The following is a 17,140-nucleotide window of genomic DNA, read 5'->3' as shown; positions in this document are numbered from 1 at the left end:
TTTCTTGTCATTTTCATGCCTTGGACCATAAGCTGCTATAAGCGACAGCCTACAAGCCAATTAACCAGAAAATTTCGCGAATCGTGGAACGCTTTCGAGAATGTAGCGTAGTCTACATAGGTTTAGTAGGCTAATGATGATTCGATTAGCATGAAGTTGTTATCTGGATAGGCTTACTAAATTCCGTGTCTATAATCAGCCATGAATACAAAAACATATAAATAGAAAGAAGATAAAACACGGTTTAATCGGGACCAAACCAAATAAGTTTGGTTAAGCGGGTAATTCCATGTAACGAAAACATGTAATTTGCCCTGATTAACCTTCGGATTTCTTCAGTAAAAGCCCTATCTGCACTTAAACGTGTGTTGAACTGTTTAACTACATAAGCTTATGACCTATATTGAAAGATGTTGCAGTGTGATGATTATTTGCCACAAGTGATAATTTCCGCCGGTTTGTATGTTATCCTTACGCTACATAACAGCCAGGACAAAAGTTTTATTGTTGCATTTGGCTTAAAACATATCAACAAATTTTTGCTCATCAACGTACCGGTAGCCGATTTTGAGTTACTTTTGTGCCATTTGTAATAAGCTTTAATTTTTGTGAGAACTTGCGTTTTTCATGACCTCTTAATTGGCCGCTGTTAATTGCGCTTTCCTGACAGAGTTGCCGCATTCCAACTCGAGTTTCAATAAAACGTTCAATCGTTTTAGTGTGGGTTTTTACGTAGCTATGTGGGTTTTTACGTTGCTTGTTTATGTTGAAGTAGCCTACATGTTGAGATTTAAATAAAAATATCTGTTTGCGTATGACAGTTTGTCAGAGATAGTTAGACGTCAAGGATTTCGTGAAACAGTACACGACTGTTACCATTCAAAGAACGGACTAAATTTTGGCAGTTGTGCTGAAAATCCAAAAAGCGTTTGGCAACACAAGTAATTGGTAAAAAATCATTTTTGTGACGTAAAATTAGAAGTTTTGCAGTGATGTGAGAATCAGTGATCACACTTTGGCAATTTGGATTCTCAAAACTACCATACCATTTCAAAGGGATATAAAATAAATCTAAAAAATTTATTAAAATCGAAAATACATCGGTCTTCAGTCAGGCCTCCAATTCGCACGTTGTTAAGGCCTGTGTATGTAGATCGCTATTGCCTGAACCTAGTTAGAAAACAAAGGTTGTAATTTCGTCATCTGAATTTTCCGGGATCTCAACATCAGCTTTAAAACGTGGGGTTTTATTCTGGTAGGACCCATGGAAAAATACCAACCAAATCGAAGCGTTGAGACATAGGCTAGCCTACACAGCGTTGTCGGTAGCCTGTGTCATTTACTACTGGAAGCTAAGTTGTTTAATATCCCTGGGACAAATTTTAACACTACGATTGCAATGATAAGCAGTTTGCAATCGAGTTTTAGTTGAGTTGATTTTTTATCGGACTGTAGGCTAACCGATTCAACTTACTTTTCGCCATTAAACACTTGGTTTTGTAGCCTAAGCTTGAAAGTATTAAAACTTAGGCTAATGAAAAAAATTCCACTGTGCGTAGGTATAACCACAACTAGCCTAATCTACATCTTGGAAGTCATCGAAAACAATTGCAAACGAGAGGAAATGAATCAATTGCTGCTCAGCGTTTGTTGAGCCGATAGGTTCGAGATAGCTACCCAGCCTACTGCAGCACGCAACGCTGGAACTTAAATCACAAGGTTTCAGTGTTTGCCATCTGGTTAGATTTTATATTAATACTAAAGGGTTCTGGTAGGGCAGTGATTTCGAAACTATGGGTCGCGACCCAAAGGATCAGAAAATTGGTCGTGCAGGAACGATCCAAATCTGCCAAAATGTTTTATCTGCGATCCTGTTGCTGGAAAGTCGCTATGTAGGCTGTGTTGTAAAGTGTTGTCAAACAAATCCTTAAAGAAGAACAAGTTAAGGAGAAATCCGACGCATGCGAAAAGCGAGGGATTTTTAAGCACCGAGAGGAGGCAATGAAGCCACGCCGGTTTGACTCAGCAACGAATCCAGCAGCGCTTTTACTTAGCCTTTGAACAAGTCGAGCTTTAGCAGACAGCTTTACAACTGGTTGTCGGTGTCCCAGGCAAGAATTAAAAACAAAAAATAGTAAAGTGGTGAAATTGTTTATACATATTGTCTGTGTCTTGAGTAGCAGGATGTTCACCAAACTCAAATTTGGGTCGTGCTCAAAGAAAATTTGGGAACCACTGTGCTAGGCGATACTATAACGGTTGTGTGATGACAGCAGATTTCCTAAGATCGATAAGTTTAGTAGCCAAAATAGCCAGAGGTTCTCAACCTTTTGAGATTCAAGGACCACTTTGAAAAATTGTGTCTCAGTCTCGGTCCACTACTCCCCTCTCTTTCCCCCTCCCCTTGTAACGAACAAATGTCACTTATTGCTTGCTAAGTCATAAACAGTAGCCACTTTAACAAGTCGAAATTCTGCCACTAAAAATGACTAGAATGAAACCGCTAACCAATCATAAGCTACGGTTTAAGTGACGTAAAAAATGGCGAAAAGAAGATGATACAAAGCAAATTAAGTGATGGATTTTTTGTCAACTGGTTGGATTAGGGTTAAGGCTAGAAAGCAGTTATTTCATTGACCCGGGTTCGATTCCCACTACTGCTATTGGTCATTTTCTTCTGTAATTACCAATTAAAGTTCAAAACAAGGATTAACTCTCTGGCTGAGTGCTAGAACGGTCACAATTGGACGGTAGCTTCTTATAACATGTTCTGATTGGTTGGCGGTTGCATTGTAGTCATTCGCAGTGGCAGAATTTCGACTTGTTAAAATGGCTACCGTCATAAACAGTACCTGTAGCTAGTATTAGAAAAAATGCTACATTTAGCGCGAGCCTAATTGAGCTTGCACATTAATTTTGAGCACAGCATATACCCAAACGAGGTGTCAAGTGTATTACTTGAAAGACTCAATCGAAGTTCATCTTCGACTTCAAGTTGGAAACGATGCTTTGTTTTTATTGTAACCAGTGCAGAAAATCCACATTCACAAAGATAAGATGTCGCAAAAGGTAAAATTATTTTCAAAATTTTGTGAGACAGTTGTGGATACTCATGTAAAGCTTTTATCCAAAATTTCATCAAACTCACTCTCGGATGCAACATATTCAAAGTAGCGTCACTGGTCAGTTCAATGAATTGGTTTAATATCGATGTTGGTAACTTTAATGAATCAATGTGTGCAAGAAACGGATTGGAAACCCACAAAAAACTCTGAACGTTCAAATCACCTAAGTGAAAGTTAAATTGATCCATGGTCAGAAATAAAATTCATCAACAGTTGTTTATTGATTTCAGCATTTTCTGGTTTCTCAGTGAATTCGTAGGCTACAATTCATTAAACATGTCAAAGTTACCCTGCGATAATCTTGTCTCCCAAACATCAACTTTTTTTGTAAAAGCAGACACTTTATCACTGAGGGTAATTAAATTTGTCTGCTTTCTACTCGGAAGCAAAGGGTTAAAAAACAACAATTTCAGATTTTGCTCGCGGACCACCAGGCAAATGTCCACAGACCACTAGTGGTCCGCGGACCACAGGTTGAGAACCGCTGGCCTATACTACATCTAAATCAATCTTTGAAAGTATAGGATTAGCTTGCATAGGCTATATAAGACTAATTTAGGGGAGAGTGGGGCTAGACGGAAAGTTTTTTTTTTAAGTGAAATTTAAAAAAATTGGTGCATAACCTGACAACTTGAAGTGGCTTAAATTATCATCTATGGTGTCCTCTATCATACAACCAAAAATAAGTGTTGAGTCAATTAAGCTTTTGGTAAAAATTTAAAATAAACAAACTTACAATTGATTTTTCAACTAACCCCATGCCTGGGGTTAGTTGAAAAACGTCAGTTTAATGCCCACTAATAAACTGGATACTCTTTCTTCAACTAACAAACATTTACATGGGGTTATAAGCAAATATGCTTACTTGCTTTAAAATCAAAATGCAATGAATTCTACACCTGATCATCGTAAAAACATTTTTTTAATAAACGCATTAATAAAACTTGTGATGCCACATATAGCACTTTCCAAGTTATTCAAATTAAAATTTTACAATGTAGGCCTATGTCTGCTTAAAACAAGTAGCCTACATTGGAGCTTAGCCTATACGACTTATTATCATACCACGACGACATACTCGTATCATACTACATAGTCATCAAAACATTTTCCAACTAACCCCACCAACAATTTTCCAACTAGCCCCATTAGCATATGACAAACTATTTTCCTAAAATATTGAAGCATGGTGCATTGGACTAAAATTTTTTATTTCTTAGTGTTGTAGAACACCTACAGACGACACACACCAAAAAACTTCTGCCTATCTTTAACGATACCGACGCATAAGATGTTTTTAATACGCCAAAAATTTTACTTCGAAAGTAAGAAAATACAAAATTGTCAGCCAAACAGATATAGGCCTATCTTGACTTAACAATTCGAAACTAACATGGATTATGTGTTTTTATAAACTACTTCACATGTTGACAGTAAATATTTAAAAAAGTTCTCGAGAGATAAAAAAATGATCATTTTTCAACTAACCCCGCCTTCCAACTAACCCCACTCTCCCCTATCATAGGCTATACACTTTGCACAAATTTATGCTTAGTTTGTTGTAGGATAGATATGAAGGAGATATAACTTTCAATGATGAATGAGGCTGAGTCTTGCAAAAAAGAAACTATCAAGCAATTGTGATTTGCCTAACGCCTTATAGTTGCGATGTGTGACGATAATTTTGCAGGAACAATTGCAGCAGATTTCTCACTTCCTGTGATTCCTCCATTGATGCACTACGCTCCAAATTTGAATTGCACATTTACGTTTACACCTGGACTGTTTGGGACACTTATAATTCTCAGAACCCTTTCAGTATCGAAACCTGACGATTATTTTGAGGTAACGTCTTCTTTCATAAGTCAAGCGTAGGGTAGCTTAATGTGGGCTTACAGCCGAAACCAACTCACAGAGACACAGACTTTTTTTCTCTGTGATTACAGGCAGCTTTTGATGGTTGTTTTTGTGAGGTCATAGACTTACCGCTTTATATCTATGTTTTATAGAAATCATATAATAAATAGACACAATAAGTCTAAGGTCGCCATGGCCTAAATCTGCAATTACATCAATATTCAATAGCCTACGTGATAAAAGAAATGGGCTGTTCAATAAACGTTTACATAATATTTTAATCAACAAAGATTTTGTATTAGACTATTGTTATGTTCAGATTTACGACCAGGAAAAAGGAAAACCTCATTTAGTTGGAAATTTTACCGGCGATTTTTCGAATGATGGCGCAGATGAATGCTTACAGTTTTTTGCGTCACGAGACGTCATCACTGCTCATTTTGTGTCGGATGCTTCGTCTTCTTTTCAATACGGCATCCGTGGCGTCTATGGTATGCTCATTGCACAGTATATGACATACGCTTTTTGCCTAACTAATAAAAGAATGATACACTAGATTGGTTTATAGTAGAATTTCTGTAAAGAACATGAGAAGAGTCTTTCACTATTTCAGCGCAACATAGAAGCCTCTTAAATCTTCATTAAATGATGAAAGCTATTTGCTGTGATTGGTTAAATGGTAAAATTGCTTTTCAAAACTAAAAGCTTTCCCAATACCGAGTGTTTAAGCGCCTGTTCATTAAGTATGACGCCGGCTGCATATCCAAGTGGTGAGAGCGCTGGAACGGCAATCGAAAGGGCGCTGGTTCGACACCGCTCAAGAGCATGTGGCTGTGTCTTTGGCAGGACACTTAAAGGCATGCCTGAAGGTGGACACGAAGATTGGCTTCCTTGCCTTCCCGTCCACTTAATTAATCTAAATCTTCAACCACCGGGTGTGAGCCTGGATGAAAAAAAAAAAAAATTAAGTATGACACCCCTATTCCTTCCAGTGCTGCGGTGGGGAGACTTTTCTCGGCTGAAAAAGTGCTGAAGCTAAAGAGGGAAGAACTTAGTCTCATGCATTTTGACATGCTCATGTTATTGAAAGATGCATAATAAATTTTTCCTAGAGCGTGTTTTTTTGACGACGTTGAAATGGCACTATAAACGAATGATGTCATTCGTAGGTAGTTAAATAGTTGGTTTGGTTTTTAATCTTTATCTTCGGACTGACAAAGCCTTGATAGGTTCTTCCTGGTATTTTTGCATACTTCTAGAGGCTATTGACGCAGGGCCGGTTACCGAGATTGACAGGGTGAAATTTCCGATTGTTGAAGTGTTGTTGCCGGGGAATCATTCTGTAAGCCGAGGCCTACTGTAAAAAAAACATTACTTACTGTCTGCATAACATCGTGCTCATTGACAATTTCAGAGCTACTGCACTATTATTCATCTGCATCAGTGCGTGGTTCGAAGAGTTTTATATTTCCATTTATTGCATACACGCATCGGTATGGGTATTACGAACGGAGTGTCTCTGCTTGTCATCTTTGCACTATTGAATTGAAGATATCGCAAAATGCTAATTTGATTGTTGTAAGTTGAAAATTGGTGATAGGCTACTGGTTAGACCTATTGTATTAGGCTACTTATTAGGCCTATTGTAATAGTCTTATTACTGTACGGTATACTACATTGTTAAACAATTGATTGGTTTGTTTAATTTGTCTGAATTTACACGTTACTGTCACTTCCATTGACTGCATGTTGTGCCAACTTGCAAATAAGACCACAGCATCGTACGTCACTGTTCCTTGATATATTTCTTTGATGTTGTAGGACGTAGGTCACTCACTACTAAACTCGTAAATTGTCTACTTACTTTTTGAATATGCTTTGTATAAGTTACTTAGGTTTTTATGTCAAAAATTAAGTAGTTTTATCATTTATGTCAAAAATTAATTTAGACAAACATGAAAATAATGGAAATGTGCAATTTATTCTACTTTACAATTTACATGCCAAAACAATAGGCCTAGTCGGGTTATGCCCTTCGAGTCTACAAGGCCGACAGCCCGACACGGTGTGCCACTGTCTGCAGTTAGGCTATAAGTTATTTTATATATTTTAAGCTATATGCTTGTACTATTTTTAACTGGTAGATTAATCTACTTTCAAAAGGAAAATTAACATTCTCTGTCTGATTAGTGATTACGTTCAGTTCAAAGCTAAGAGTCCGATCACAGATGCTCTACTCTCAGTAGGCTACTCTGCCAATTGCGAAAACCTTCCGACTCTAATTTTACAGCTTAGTTTCATTGTACGCCATGCGGCATAAAAGTTTTAAAATATTTTTCAACAACAAATTCAAAGATTTACGACGGAAAGGATGCTTTTTCTCCGGAACTGGGAAGGGTAAGACCTGAAGAAGCAACACCTCTCGTTTTCCGTTCTTCAGGAAATACTTTGTTTGTAAAGGCACTGAACGAAATGAATTATGAAGTGGACACTGTGGGAAATTTTATAGGTAGGTTTACCTTACAAACAAGCTGCCCTGCAATGTCTTTTGTAACTTATCTTTCAAAAATTTTAAGTTTTTCTTGTGGCATTGCCGTGGAACGCTTCAGTGACGCAGCTAAAATGAAAATTTTAGAGGAGACAAAAGCAACTCTTGGAGAAGCCAACGTCATTCAACATAAATTAAAATAGTATTGAAACATATTTTTTGAAAGGGCAAGATAAAATCCTGACTACGTTGCTGGAGTGCTTTCATTTGCATCACAAATGTGTTTTTAAAATTTATAATGTTTAAAAGCTTATTGTTTATTTTTGTCATAAAATCTCTTTTTTTAATGAAGAAAAGTATAATCAATAAACAGTTTGTGGTGGTTAAAGCTAGTAAGCACTATCCTTATTAAAAAATTGTCATGAGGCTTATTTTTCAAAATACTTATTGTAGCAGAAGTCCGAGGCTAGTAGCTCAGAGGTGTACGGAGTCAGGTTTTCTGAAGTCTTGCTCCACTCCTACTCCGAAGTCTGCAACTCCAAATATACTCCTGCTCCTGCACCAAATATTTTGAGAATATTGACTCCAAACCCCAATCCCACTTCAAACGCAAAACATAAACTACAACCTAACATTTTTATAGCCTTCAACGTATAACACTTATACCTTCTCTATCCCTTGTCATCAAAAGAAAAGCATATTTTTCAATACAAAATTACTACTCGGAAAACAAATCTGTAGATGTACACTAAAATAACAACTGCGCCAAGTAGCCTATACAGCGTAAATATTCGCATGTTAAAAGTATCAGCTGGCAAAAAAACCAGACTTCGGCTTCACTTCGACTCCGGAAAAAACCCAGATTTCGGCTCCTATATACTCCAAAAGTCCGGCTCCTGTACACTTCTGGTACAACTTAATCACTTGAATTAACTTACAGAAATCTCGCCAGCAAAGTTCCAGTGTGGATCAGAAATACTGATTTTGTAAGTTAAAGATATTATTAATTTGTAAGAGATGTTATCTTTCATTTAACCTGGTGAAACCTAGTTTGATGTAGGCTAAACAAGAAGTATTCTGCAGATAACTCTATTCCCTAGCTACAGATCCTTGAGAATTTTATAACATTATTTTGATATAGGCCAACCATAGAATTGTATCTGACATTCATATAAATATTATTCTTACTATTTATTTGTATCAGACAAGAATGTCCATATTCAAATCACACACAAAAAAATAAAAATGCAAAAATAAAAGACATTATAGGCTACAATAGGATACACGCGGTTGCGGCGCAAAAGTAATTGAAATGAAATTACAAGCTCGATTTGTTCAAATAAGCAACCAGTAAGATTTAAAGTTAGCAAACGATGACTGTACATATTTTTGTGCCATGGCAGCCATCAAGGCTAAGTAACAGTATGCATAGTCTTATTGTAATGAAGACAGTAGTTCGATTAACGATAGCAGTCAGACCTCATCAGAGAGGCAACAATAAAGTTAGACGATGATTCGCATCTTCCAGCAAAAAAAAGCATGTCACATTCATTCATAGCTTGTCACGTAACTGGAGTGTAGTGTTGAGATTAGTCTCCTGTAAAGGATTAACGGGGATCGCCACGTGAAGGCTCTCAACATGATCCTCCTGCATGTCCTGCCTGCATGAGCATGTCACATAATAACGATAATAACGTTTTTCTTTCTGTCTTGTACAAGTATAATATTTCCAATTACAACTTATGAATGCAAAACATGGACAATGAACAAAGCAGTCAGAAAAAGAGTTGGCACTTTCGAATTTTGATGTTGGAGAAGGACGCTGTCTGTTCCTTGGACAGCTAAAATAACAAATAAACCAATTTTGGACCAAAATAAACCGAACCTATTTCTAGAAGCTAGAATAGCCAAACAGAAGATTTCTTATTTTGGCCACATCATGAGAAGCCCATCTCTGAAAAAAGATATCATGCTTGGTTTAGTCAGCCGGAGGAAGGTGAAGGCATCGTCCCAAAACAAAATGGTTCGACACAGTGACGAATGACAGCAGGATGGGCATGGAAGAGTTGAAGGTTGTGACAAATCGAGAGCTGTAGAGGAAGAAGATCTATAAAGTGACCAAGAGTCGAAATTGACTGAACGGTTGATGATAAAGACAATTTTAATGAAAGATACATAGGCTTACGTTAAGATAGCATCCCATGGTTAGTTGGTTATGAATCTTTATTATCGGACTGACAAAGCCTTTGATCAGTTATTCCTGATAGTTTCACATACTTGTAGGAGCTTTTGACACAGGGTCGGTTATCGAGATTGGCAGAGTGAAGTTTTTCCGATGGTTTGTAGCAACAGGGTGTTTTAATGCGCAAGACTGCGCATTTTTTTAAGCAGTTTCTGCATCGTAGGGTAATATTTTCACGCATTTCATATTTGTTTCAAGCGTTTAATGAAACCAAATTGTTAGAAATTCAAAAAGAACGAAGACGAAACAATAATTCGTCGGAATGAAGCAAATTTGTAAAAAGTCTTTTGTGTTATAGAATTTCCAACAAAACGTTAAAAGAAATGAAATATCAAAGAGGTAATATGCTCGTAGCTTCAAGCATGCCAGTTTTAAAGTACGACTCTGCCAGCATAAAACGCGAATGCATCGACCGTTATACTCCAGAAATCGGACAACATTATTTGAAGTTTCAACGCAGAGATTGTGGCAGCATAAAGGTAAAAATAGGCTGTAGTGATTTTAAAGCGATATATTTGGAATTACCCCTGTTTATGTTTTTGCTCTTACCGTAAGTCAATATAAGATAAAGTAGAATAGCCTATCAGAATATCATGTAAAAATGAAAAAAACATGTAGGTTAATAAATAGTTTTACGGACTGTTATCCAAAAAATATAAGCAACAGCGTTTGTTCTACGCACTGGGAAATTAGTTTTGCTACGCAGAAAATGCTAAATACGAAGAATTTCACTGAAAAAAACAACTGCTGTGATGTACGCCTATTCAAAGCTTTAAAAGATTTGTAACTTCGGCATTGACTATATAGCATATAGAACTCTTTCACATTGTTTGATGTGTAAATATAGCATATATTCAAAGGGGATGCAGGATGGAGAATATATTAACGCCTACTGTGGCCTAAGCTTTCTTGTATTTGTTTTCTCGCCTGATTTTGGAACACTTGTACATAAAAGCTTGTGCCAAAAAATATCAGTTTTTTTTTGTTTCGTTGGAAATTTTGTTCAATGAAAGAGTGACTTATATCTTGAGTTTGTAGGACGACATTAACAATTTAATGGAACAATTTATTACAAGAAAATTTCTTATCAATCATTATCGATATATGAAAAACAGATTATAGTGGCGATAATAGGTTTGTTTGGTAGTTATGAATCTTTATCCTTGAACTGACAAAGGCTTTGATAGGTTATTTCTTGTAGCTTCGCATAGGCTACTTGCAAAGGCTTTGACGCAGGGCGGGTTACCGATATTTGCAGAGTGAAGTTTTCCGATTGTTTAACTGCTGTTGCCGGGCAATTATTCCATCCATTAGGTGTCACTGCATGAAAAGCAGTCCTAAAATGCGTTGCTCAAGCGTACACCTCGATATAGTCGAACCAGCGCCGCTTGATCTTGAGTCGGCGCTTTACCACTACTAAGCGAATGGAGTGGACATATGTAGTGTCTTATGTCGTAATTTAAGTGCTTATGCTCCGTAAGTGGACGACACACCCTTCGTATACTTAGTAGTAGACGTATGCAAAAACATTAAATTGCATTAGTGTTTTTATTCTTGTATTTGCAGAGCAATAAAACTCACATTATTTTTACATATGTCGTGAGAAAAGTTACCACCACCCAACCTAACGATGTAGTTCGTATGGAATCCGAAGCTAGCATAAATTTTATATGCGCTTTTCCTAAATCCAACAGAGTGGATTTACTAGCTTATGGCCACGATCGGTGAGAGCATATAAGACGTAGGCCTATTCAAAACTTAGCTCCGGCTCGAGATCGACAGGAAATTTCTTATTTTAAATTCGTAACTTTTCTTGTTTGTGAGCGTATGCACTTAAATTTTTTAAAGCAAAGGACCTATTTAAAGTAGGCTATCCAGTGGTAAAATGATTTTCTTACCGGAATAATCCCAGATTTCTCGGATTTGTCGATTCCGTAACGACGTTTTCATCGTTAGTTAAGTCATCATGGAACTGTCGGTGAGAGATTTCAAACAGGTTCTGGTTTAATTCTCACTTAAGCAGAGTTATTATGTCCTCGGATAGGATGGTTTGTGTTACAGTAGCTTAAACCTTTACTCCTTTTAGACTTAGAGGAAATGTGTCGGGGCTTCAACATATAGTGAACATTATTGCTACTAGCAAATAACAAATTTATTCGGACTATTTTTTGCTGTTGAAAGGGCGGATCACCAATTAAAACCTGTGGAACAAGACACGTTTAGAACGGAGTTTAATTATTATGATTCAGTTATATACTCCAATCCGGTTGACGCACCTCTTGTTGTTGAAATTCCGAATTTCGTTTTCTTTGCAATCAAGCTGTATGCCCCAAGTGATCAATTTCTTGAAGTAAGGCTCAACGAAAAACTTTATGCGATTGTTCTTAGTGGTATATTATGAGTAATTATGGTATATTATTTCCACTTATGAGTAAACTACACATCAAGTGGGCTAGTGAATTGTGCAAAATGCAGTTGGCAATAAAAAATACGTCAAAAATAGTTAAACTTTCTGTCTACTGAATTAGCTATCTTTCGAACTAGTTTGGACTGTTGGCAAGGATATTGCACTAATTTGCCGTGTACTTAAATGACTGGTCAGCAAGATTGCAGCCTATGGTATGGCAGACCAATCACACATTACTGTACTCTATAATTATGAATAAGAATGTAAGTCGACATAACTTCCTGTCAAGCAAATTGATTCATAAACAATGCGACGAGGAATTAAGACCTGCATAAATTTTGCAAACCTTTCCACAAAACTCAAGATGTGCATCGAGTGCAACGCCAACAGTTTATTCTTGAAGAATCTTTGTATGTCAGCAGTCTTTGATGGTTTGCAGTGGTTCAAAATGTAAAAGTAAAGGATTAATATCTTGCTTACTGCACCCACCGAAGCTACGGCCTAAATATCTTGGTTTGATCATTGACTCAGTGCATAGTGAGTTAATCAACTATGTTGAGGTATTATATCAAATAATGACCCAACCACATCACCAAAGATGATTCTGTATAAAAAACGATGTGCCTGGCAGTCAGTAAGCTACAAAGCTGCAAGTAATGATTATACTCACTATAAAACAGCGAACGATTGCGTTTCGCTATTCGCTGCAGCAGCCTCCACGCTAGACATTAAAACTATCCGATCAACAAAGTACTGAGTAGCTTGTATCTGTAGAGTAGACTACAATGAACATTAGTGATGTAATATCTTTTGCAGGTCGAACAATGCTGGGTAACACACAGCCACAATTATAGACGATCAAATTCGCGACATTACGTGATTGTGCAAAGGTCTGTGCTGTTTTGTACAATTACGTATAGGTCTAGCCTGGGGTAAAATGATGACGCTACAAAAACCTCTGCTATCTTACAATAGAGAAAATAGTTGGAGTCATGTGAAATTGGAATCCTCTGATTTCTTACGAGTTACGTGGATCGATGAGATGGTCGAATTGCGGTGAACGTCCTTTCCTTATTGTCTCAAAAGATTTGAAACGAGAAAGCAAACATTCCAGACAGCAAATCAGTCGCTTTTTACATTGATTCAACGTCTGTAGACGATTTGCTGTCTGGGATGCTTTCCTTGCAGATTGCAAGTTTCCTTTCATAACTTTACGTACATACGCTCATTTAAAATCATTAACATAAATCACATATTTGCATCAAAGTTGCGCTTCGGATGACCAATACGACGGAGAGTCAGCTGTTGCAATTACTGGAAATAGAGCATCACAAAAAGTCAAGATCAAGTTTCGTTCATTTGCATGGAAAGTCACCGCATCTCCAAGAGTTTATCTTTTTTGCGATGTGTCTGTTTGTGACAGTTCAATAGATCCTACTTGTGCAAAAAAGGTTTGCTCATAATGTTTAAGTTCATGAGATAACCTGCCTGTATATTAAGTTTTATACCTATTCTATGTTTATCGTGCTAGTAGGCTACCACGTCCGTAAGATCACTGGTAATTTAAGTTTACGCAAAGAGGCACTCTCTACGTCTATCTCATTAGAATAAAGTCTGAAGATGAACTACTGAAAATAGTTTTATTGAAATCAATATTCAACATAACACGATTGAGTTTTCAATGAAAATAGCTGACTTTAGGTTGCTAGACGTAGCCAATACTGTATTTTGTATGATTTTTTATTTTCAATTTCATGCTTGGCCTACATCAGGGCTACTCAACTAATCTTAACAAAGGTCCAGTTTGACAAGTTGAATGTTTTTAGCGGTCCGGTGAATAAGTTATTTCACACGCAACCACGAAAGTTAAATTATCTACACCAAACCACTTTTTTAGGTAAAATGTAACTCGAATTGGATTTTTGAGAAAGTGTTGGGGAGTCGAAGCCCCTATAGCAACTAGGATAATCACAGTAAAAATTGCTTCCTCCCAGTAGAATATGATTAAAGAAGCCCTGAAACATGGCAATGAGGTTATTCTTCTTAATCTTCTAAAACCTCAAGGTTCACCATTAGCACCCAGAAGGTCCGGATTCGGACCGTGGTCCGCCAGTTGAGTAGCCCTGGCCTACATTATAGTAGTCTGTCCTATGACGAAGTACTAAGGTTGAAGATCGAAGAAAGTAATGGATTACATTTGTCTTTCTCATTTCAACGTCTCAATGCGTTTTTTAGTAGAAACAATATCTACGAAACCATGTAGCCTACACTTTGGAGAACTTTTACTAACCAATTATTTTTCCTTACAGCCAACTTGTCCCCCATCAAGCAATTCACGTATCAAACACGACAGAAAAAGGAAAATAGTTGAGTTAGGGGCAATTATAATGCATAAAAAAGGAGAAAAAATGGAGAATACATGCAAACAAGTAAATCAAATTTTATGTTCATGTATCCATGTTAAATTTTGCAGCAATCTTTTTTGTCCCACTTAGGTCGCCAAAAACATCGCTCCAAAAGATTGGCATTGATAGAGCAATAGGCAACTTTGGTGCTGGTTTGTTTAATGAAAAACATGATATTTGTCTCATTCTGTAGCCTATTATTATCACCAAGGCCTACGAGATGGGGGTACGGAGGGTACGGCGTAACCTTGAGGGCCCTGGCCTGGTTTGCTGGGGGGCCCTAAATTGTGATTTTATAGTTTACGTGCAAAAATGTTTGGTTGAAACCATCCTAAACGACTAAATTCAAGCATAAAAGTTGTTATTCTTTAGTCCTGGGGGGCCCGTAATGTAGCAAAAGGGCTGGAAAGGTAATTGAGTGCATTGCGAGCAAATTAGAAACCCAAAGTGGTGATTTAGTGTAGCAAAAGCAGTTTTGAGAAAAGCCCGGGTGTTTTGTGTTTTTTAAAAACTGTTGTTATGTTTGAGCCTTGGTAGAGAGCTTGACTTGTACCAGATACATGTAACACTCTGTATACACTCTGACACTCTATACACTCTAACGCTCTGATACATGTAATACATGTATACTCAGTAACGTTAACGAATTTAACATTTTTGATCAAATACACAACAAAAAAAACAAGAAAAAAACTATTAAGCTTAAATCCAACGTTTTCGTCACCACATAGTGTCCTCATCAGAAATAATTATAGGCTACATCTAAGAGTAATAAATAAATGAATTTGAAAATTTTACATTAAAGCTGCACAAGCAACACCTCTCAAAAGCACCATCAACAACTGACACACGAATTCAATGCAGGATACACAAATTGGCGAGGGACAGATCACATGATATGCACAACACAAAACACTAAATAATAGTTTTTGGCCGCCTGATACTATTATTGCGCACAGATATCAACAGTAAAATGTTGTATGATGTGTAGTACACCTAAGCCAAAGTCAATCGTTTTGCCCAAGACAAAGGGGGCCCGGAGTGAGAGGGGGGCCTAGAGCAACTCTTCGTACCCCTAGTGAAAATTTATCTCAGAGGCCCTGATTATCACTCGTGTTTTGACATACTTACTGGCAAATCTGGTGAAGCTTTAAAACTCCAATTCTTTGCTCAGTGGCGAAGGTAACACGATATTGTTGCATATTGCGTTGAGTGTAGCGATAAGTTAAGGAATTACATTAAAACAGAAGCACGAGTTGTAAAAAACTAACAATGGCCTGTGAGTGTGTACCATACAACTGATAGTGATAATGCGTATTTTTTTAATGCAATTGGTTTGGTAATAAACCATCGCATCTGAAAAATTTAGAATGACCTATCATAGCCAACACTACTGTGGTTGCAGATACACTACCGCTAAGCTAAGTCTATTGTAAATAGAGCATTTGTTTATTAATGAAACATAGCCTATGGTTAAGGCCTATAGCATACAAGGCTATATAGGCTAGGCTACATGCCAAGTGTCATGAAGACTTTTGTTTACCACAGTTGGCTTAGTCCTGCTCTGTGTAAAAAGTTTAATTAGGCCTACTTATGGCTTGAGATACCAAGATTTTGCTGTTTTGTTAATAGTTTTTGACCCGAGCTTTATTGCACCGTTTTTGCACACACAGAGCAATGGAGGATGCGATAGATTTTGTTCTGACAACGGTATTGATGTTGTGTGTTCGTGTTTAGAAGAAGAAAGATTGCTGGATGATGAAAAAAGCTGTCGAGGTGCAAATTAAAATTTATTCTTCAGTGTTGATGTTGATTGAACCAATAAATATTTTATTGAAATTTGAATCTACCTTTTGTTTTTTAGTTTGATAAATAAATAACAGTAAGCTTTAAGGTTGCACGATCGAATTATAGTTTTTCACGAGAATTGAAGCTCTCTTATCTTAATTTTTTCATATTTATCAAGTGTAATAGCCTAACCGCAATATTTTTTAGGGTTAGCTGAAGAAAGATGGATGGTACATGCAGCCGGCATTGTAATAGTCAGTTTTCTTCTGATCTTTGCTTTTATTGCAACGGTAGTCGCGGCAATGAACATCAAGCGCCAGCAAGCTTTTGTTTTGAAATCGTGAAAGAAATTTGTATTGAATTCTTCGCCTGATTTTAAATGCAATATCAGCTTAGAAATAAATCAAAATAGAATGCATTATTATATTTATAGGCCAGATGTAATTAAACATCTTTCACTGTCGTACTTTATTCAAAGCATTGATTGCCTCTTGTATGAAGTTTCCAAGATTCTTGCTCTTTAGCTGTGTGTATTAGTTGTAGGCTATGTTGGTGTTGTTTTTCTTTGTTCGTTAAAACTACGTAAATGGAAAATTGATGTCATTTTTGCTCAACGTTTTGGTTTCACATTCACAGAGAATGACATTAATCAAGCCACACAATATGACATCAGGCTACATTCTTCTTGATAGAGTCTGATTCTATTGATCAATCATGTTTATTTCATTATGTACGTTAGTAGACCTGTTTAAAAATCAAAAACTTTCAATTTTTTTAGTCTCTCGCATTGTTTTCTATGATTTTGACTATGAGAAATCCAAAAATGAC

At 36.9% G+C, this 17,140-nt stretch overlaps 1 protein-coding gene across 1 annotated transcript; it reads left to right on the top strand.

The window, feature by feature from the left end:
- Positions 1-5,411: 5,411 nt before the first annotated feature.
- LOC145787874 (pancreatic secretory granule membrane major glycoprotein GP2-like) lies at positions 5,412-17,140 on the top strand. Its single transcript, XM_082599711.1, has 12 exons — positions 5,412-5,473; positions 6,397-6,560; positions 7,338-7,491; positions 8,411-8,456; positions 10,011-10,191; positions 11,279-11,436; positions 11,894-12,062; positions 12,936-13,009; positions 13,387-13,570; positions 14,429-14,548; positions 16,198-16,300; positions 16,520-17,140. Exons 3-12 carry the CDS (start codon positions 7,455-7,457, stop codon positions 16,654-16,656), a joined length of 1,209 nt encoding a protein of 402 aa, XP_082455837.1. The 5' UTR covers positions 5,412-5,473; positions 6,397-6,560; positions 7,338-7,454; the 3' UTR covers positions 16,657-17,140.

This window comes from Aplidium turbinatum, chromosome 18, assembly GCF_918807975.1.
Source record: "Aplidium turbinatum chromosome 18, kaAplTurb1.1, whole genome shotgun sequence".
Classification (NCBI taxonomy): domain Eukaryota; kingdom Metazoa; phylum Chordata; class Ascidiacea; order Aplousobranchia; family Polyclinidae; genus Aplidium; species Aplidium turbinatum.
This window is presented reverse-complemented; position numbering and strand designations above follow the sequence as displayed.

Excerpts from the sequence above, each read along its gene's own strand:
- LOC145787874 (XM_082599711.1), top strand. The coding sequence starts at position 7,455 with ATGAATTATGAAGTGGACACTGTGGGAAATTTTATAG. Across the intron at positions 12,063-12,935 it reads CAAGTGATCAATTTCTTGAA|GTCGAACAATGCTGGGTAAC; the intron begins GTAAGGCTCAAC and ends TATCTTTTGCAG. Across the intron at positions 13,010-13,386 it reads CATTACGTGATTGTGCAAAG|TTGCGCTTCGGATGACCAAT; the intron begins GTCTGTGCTGTT and ends TTTGCATCAAAG.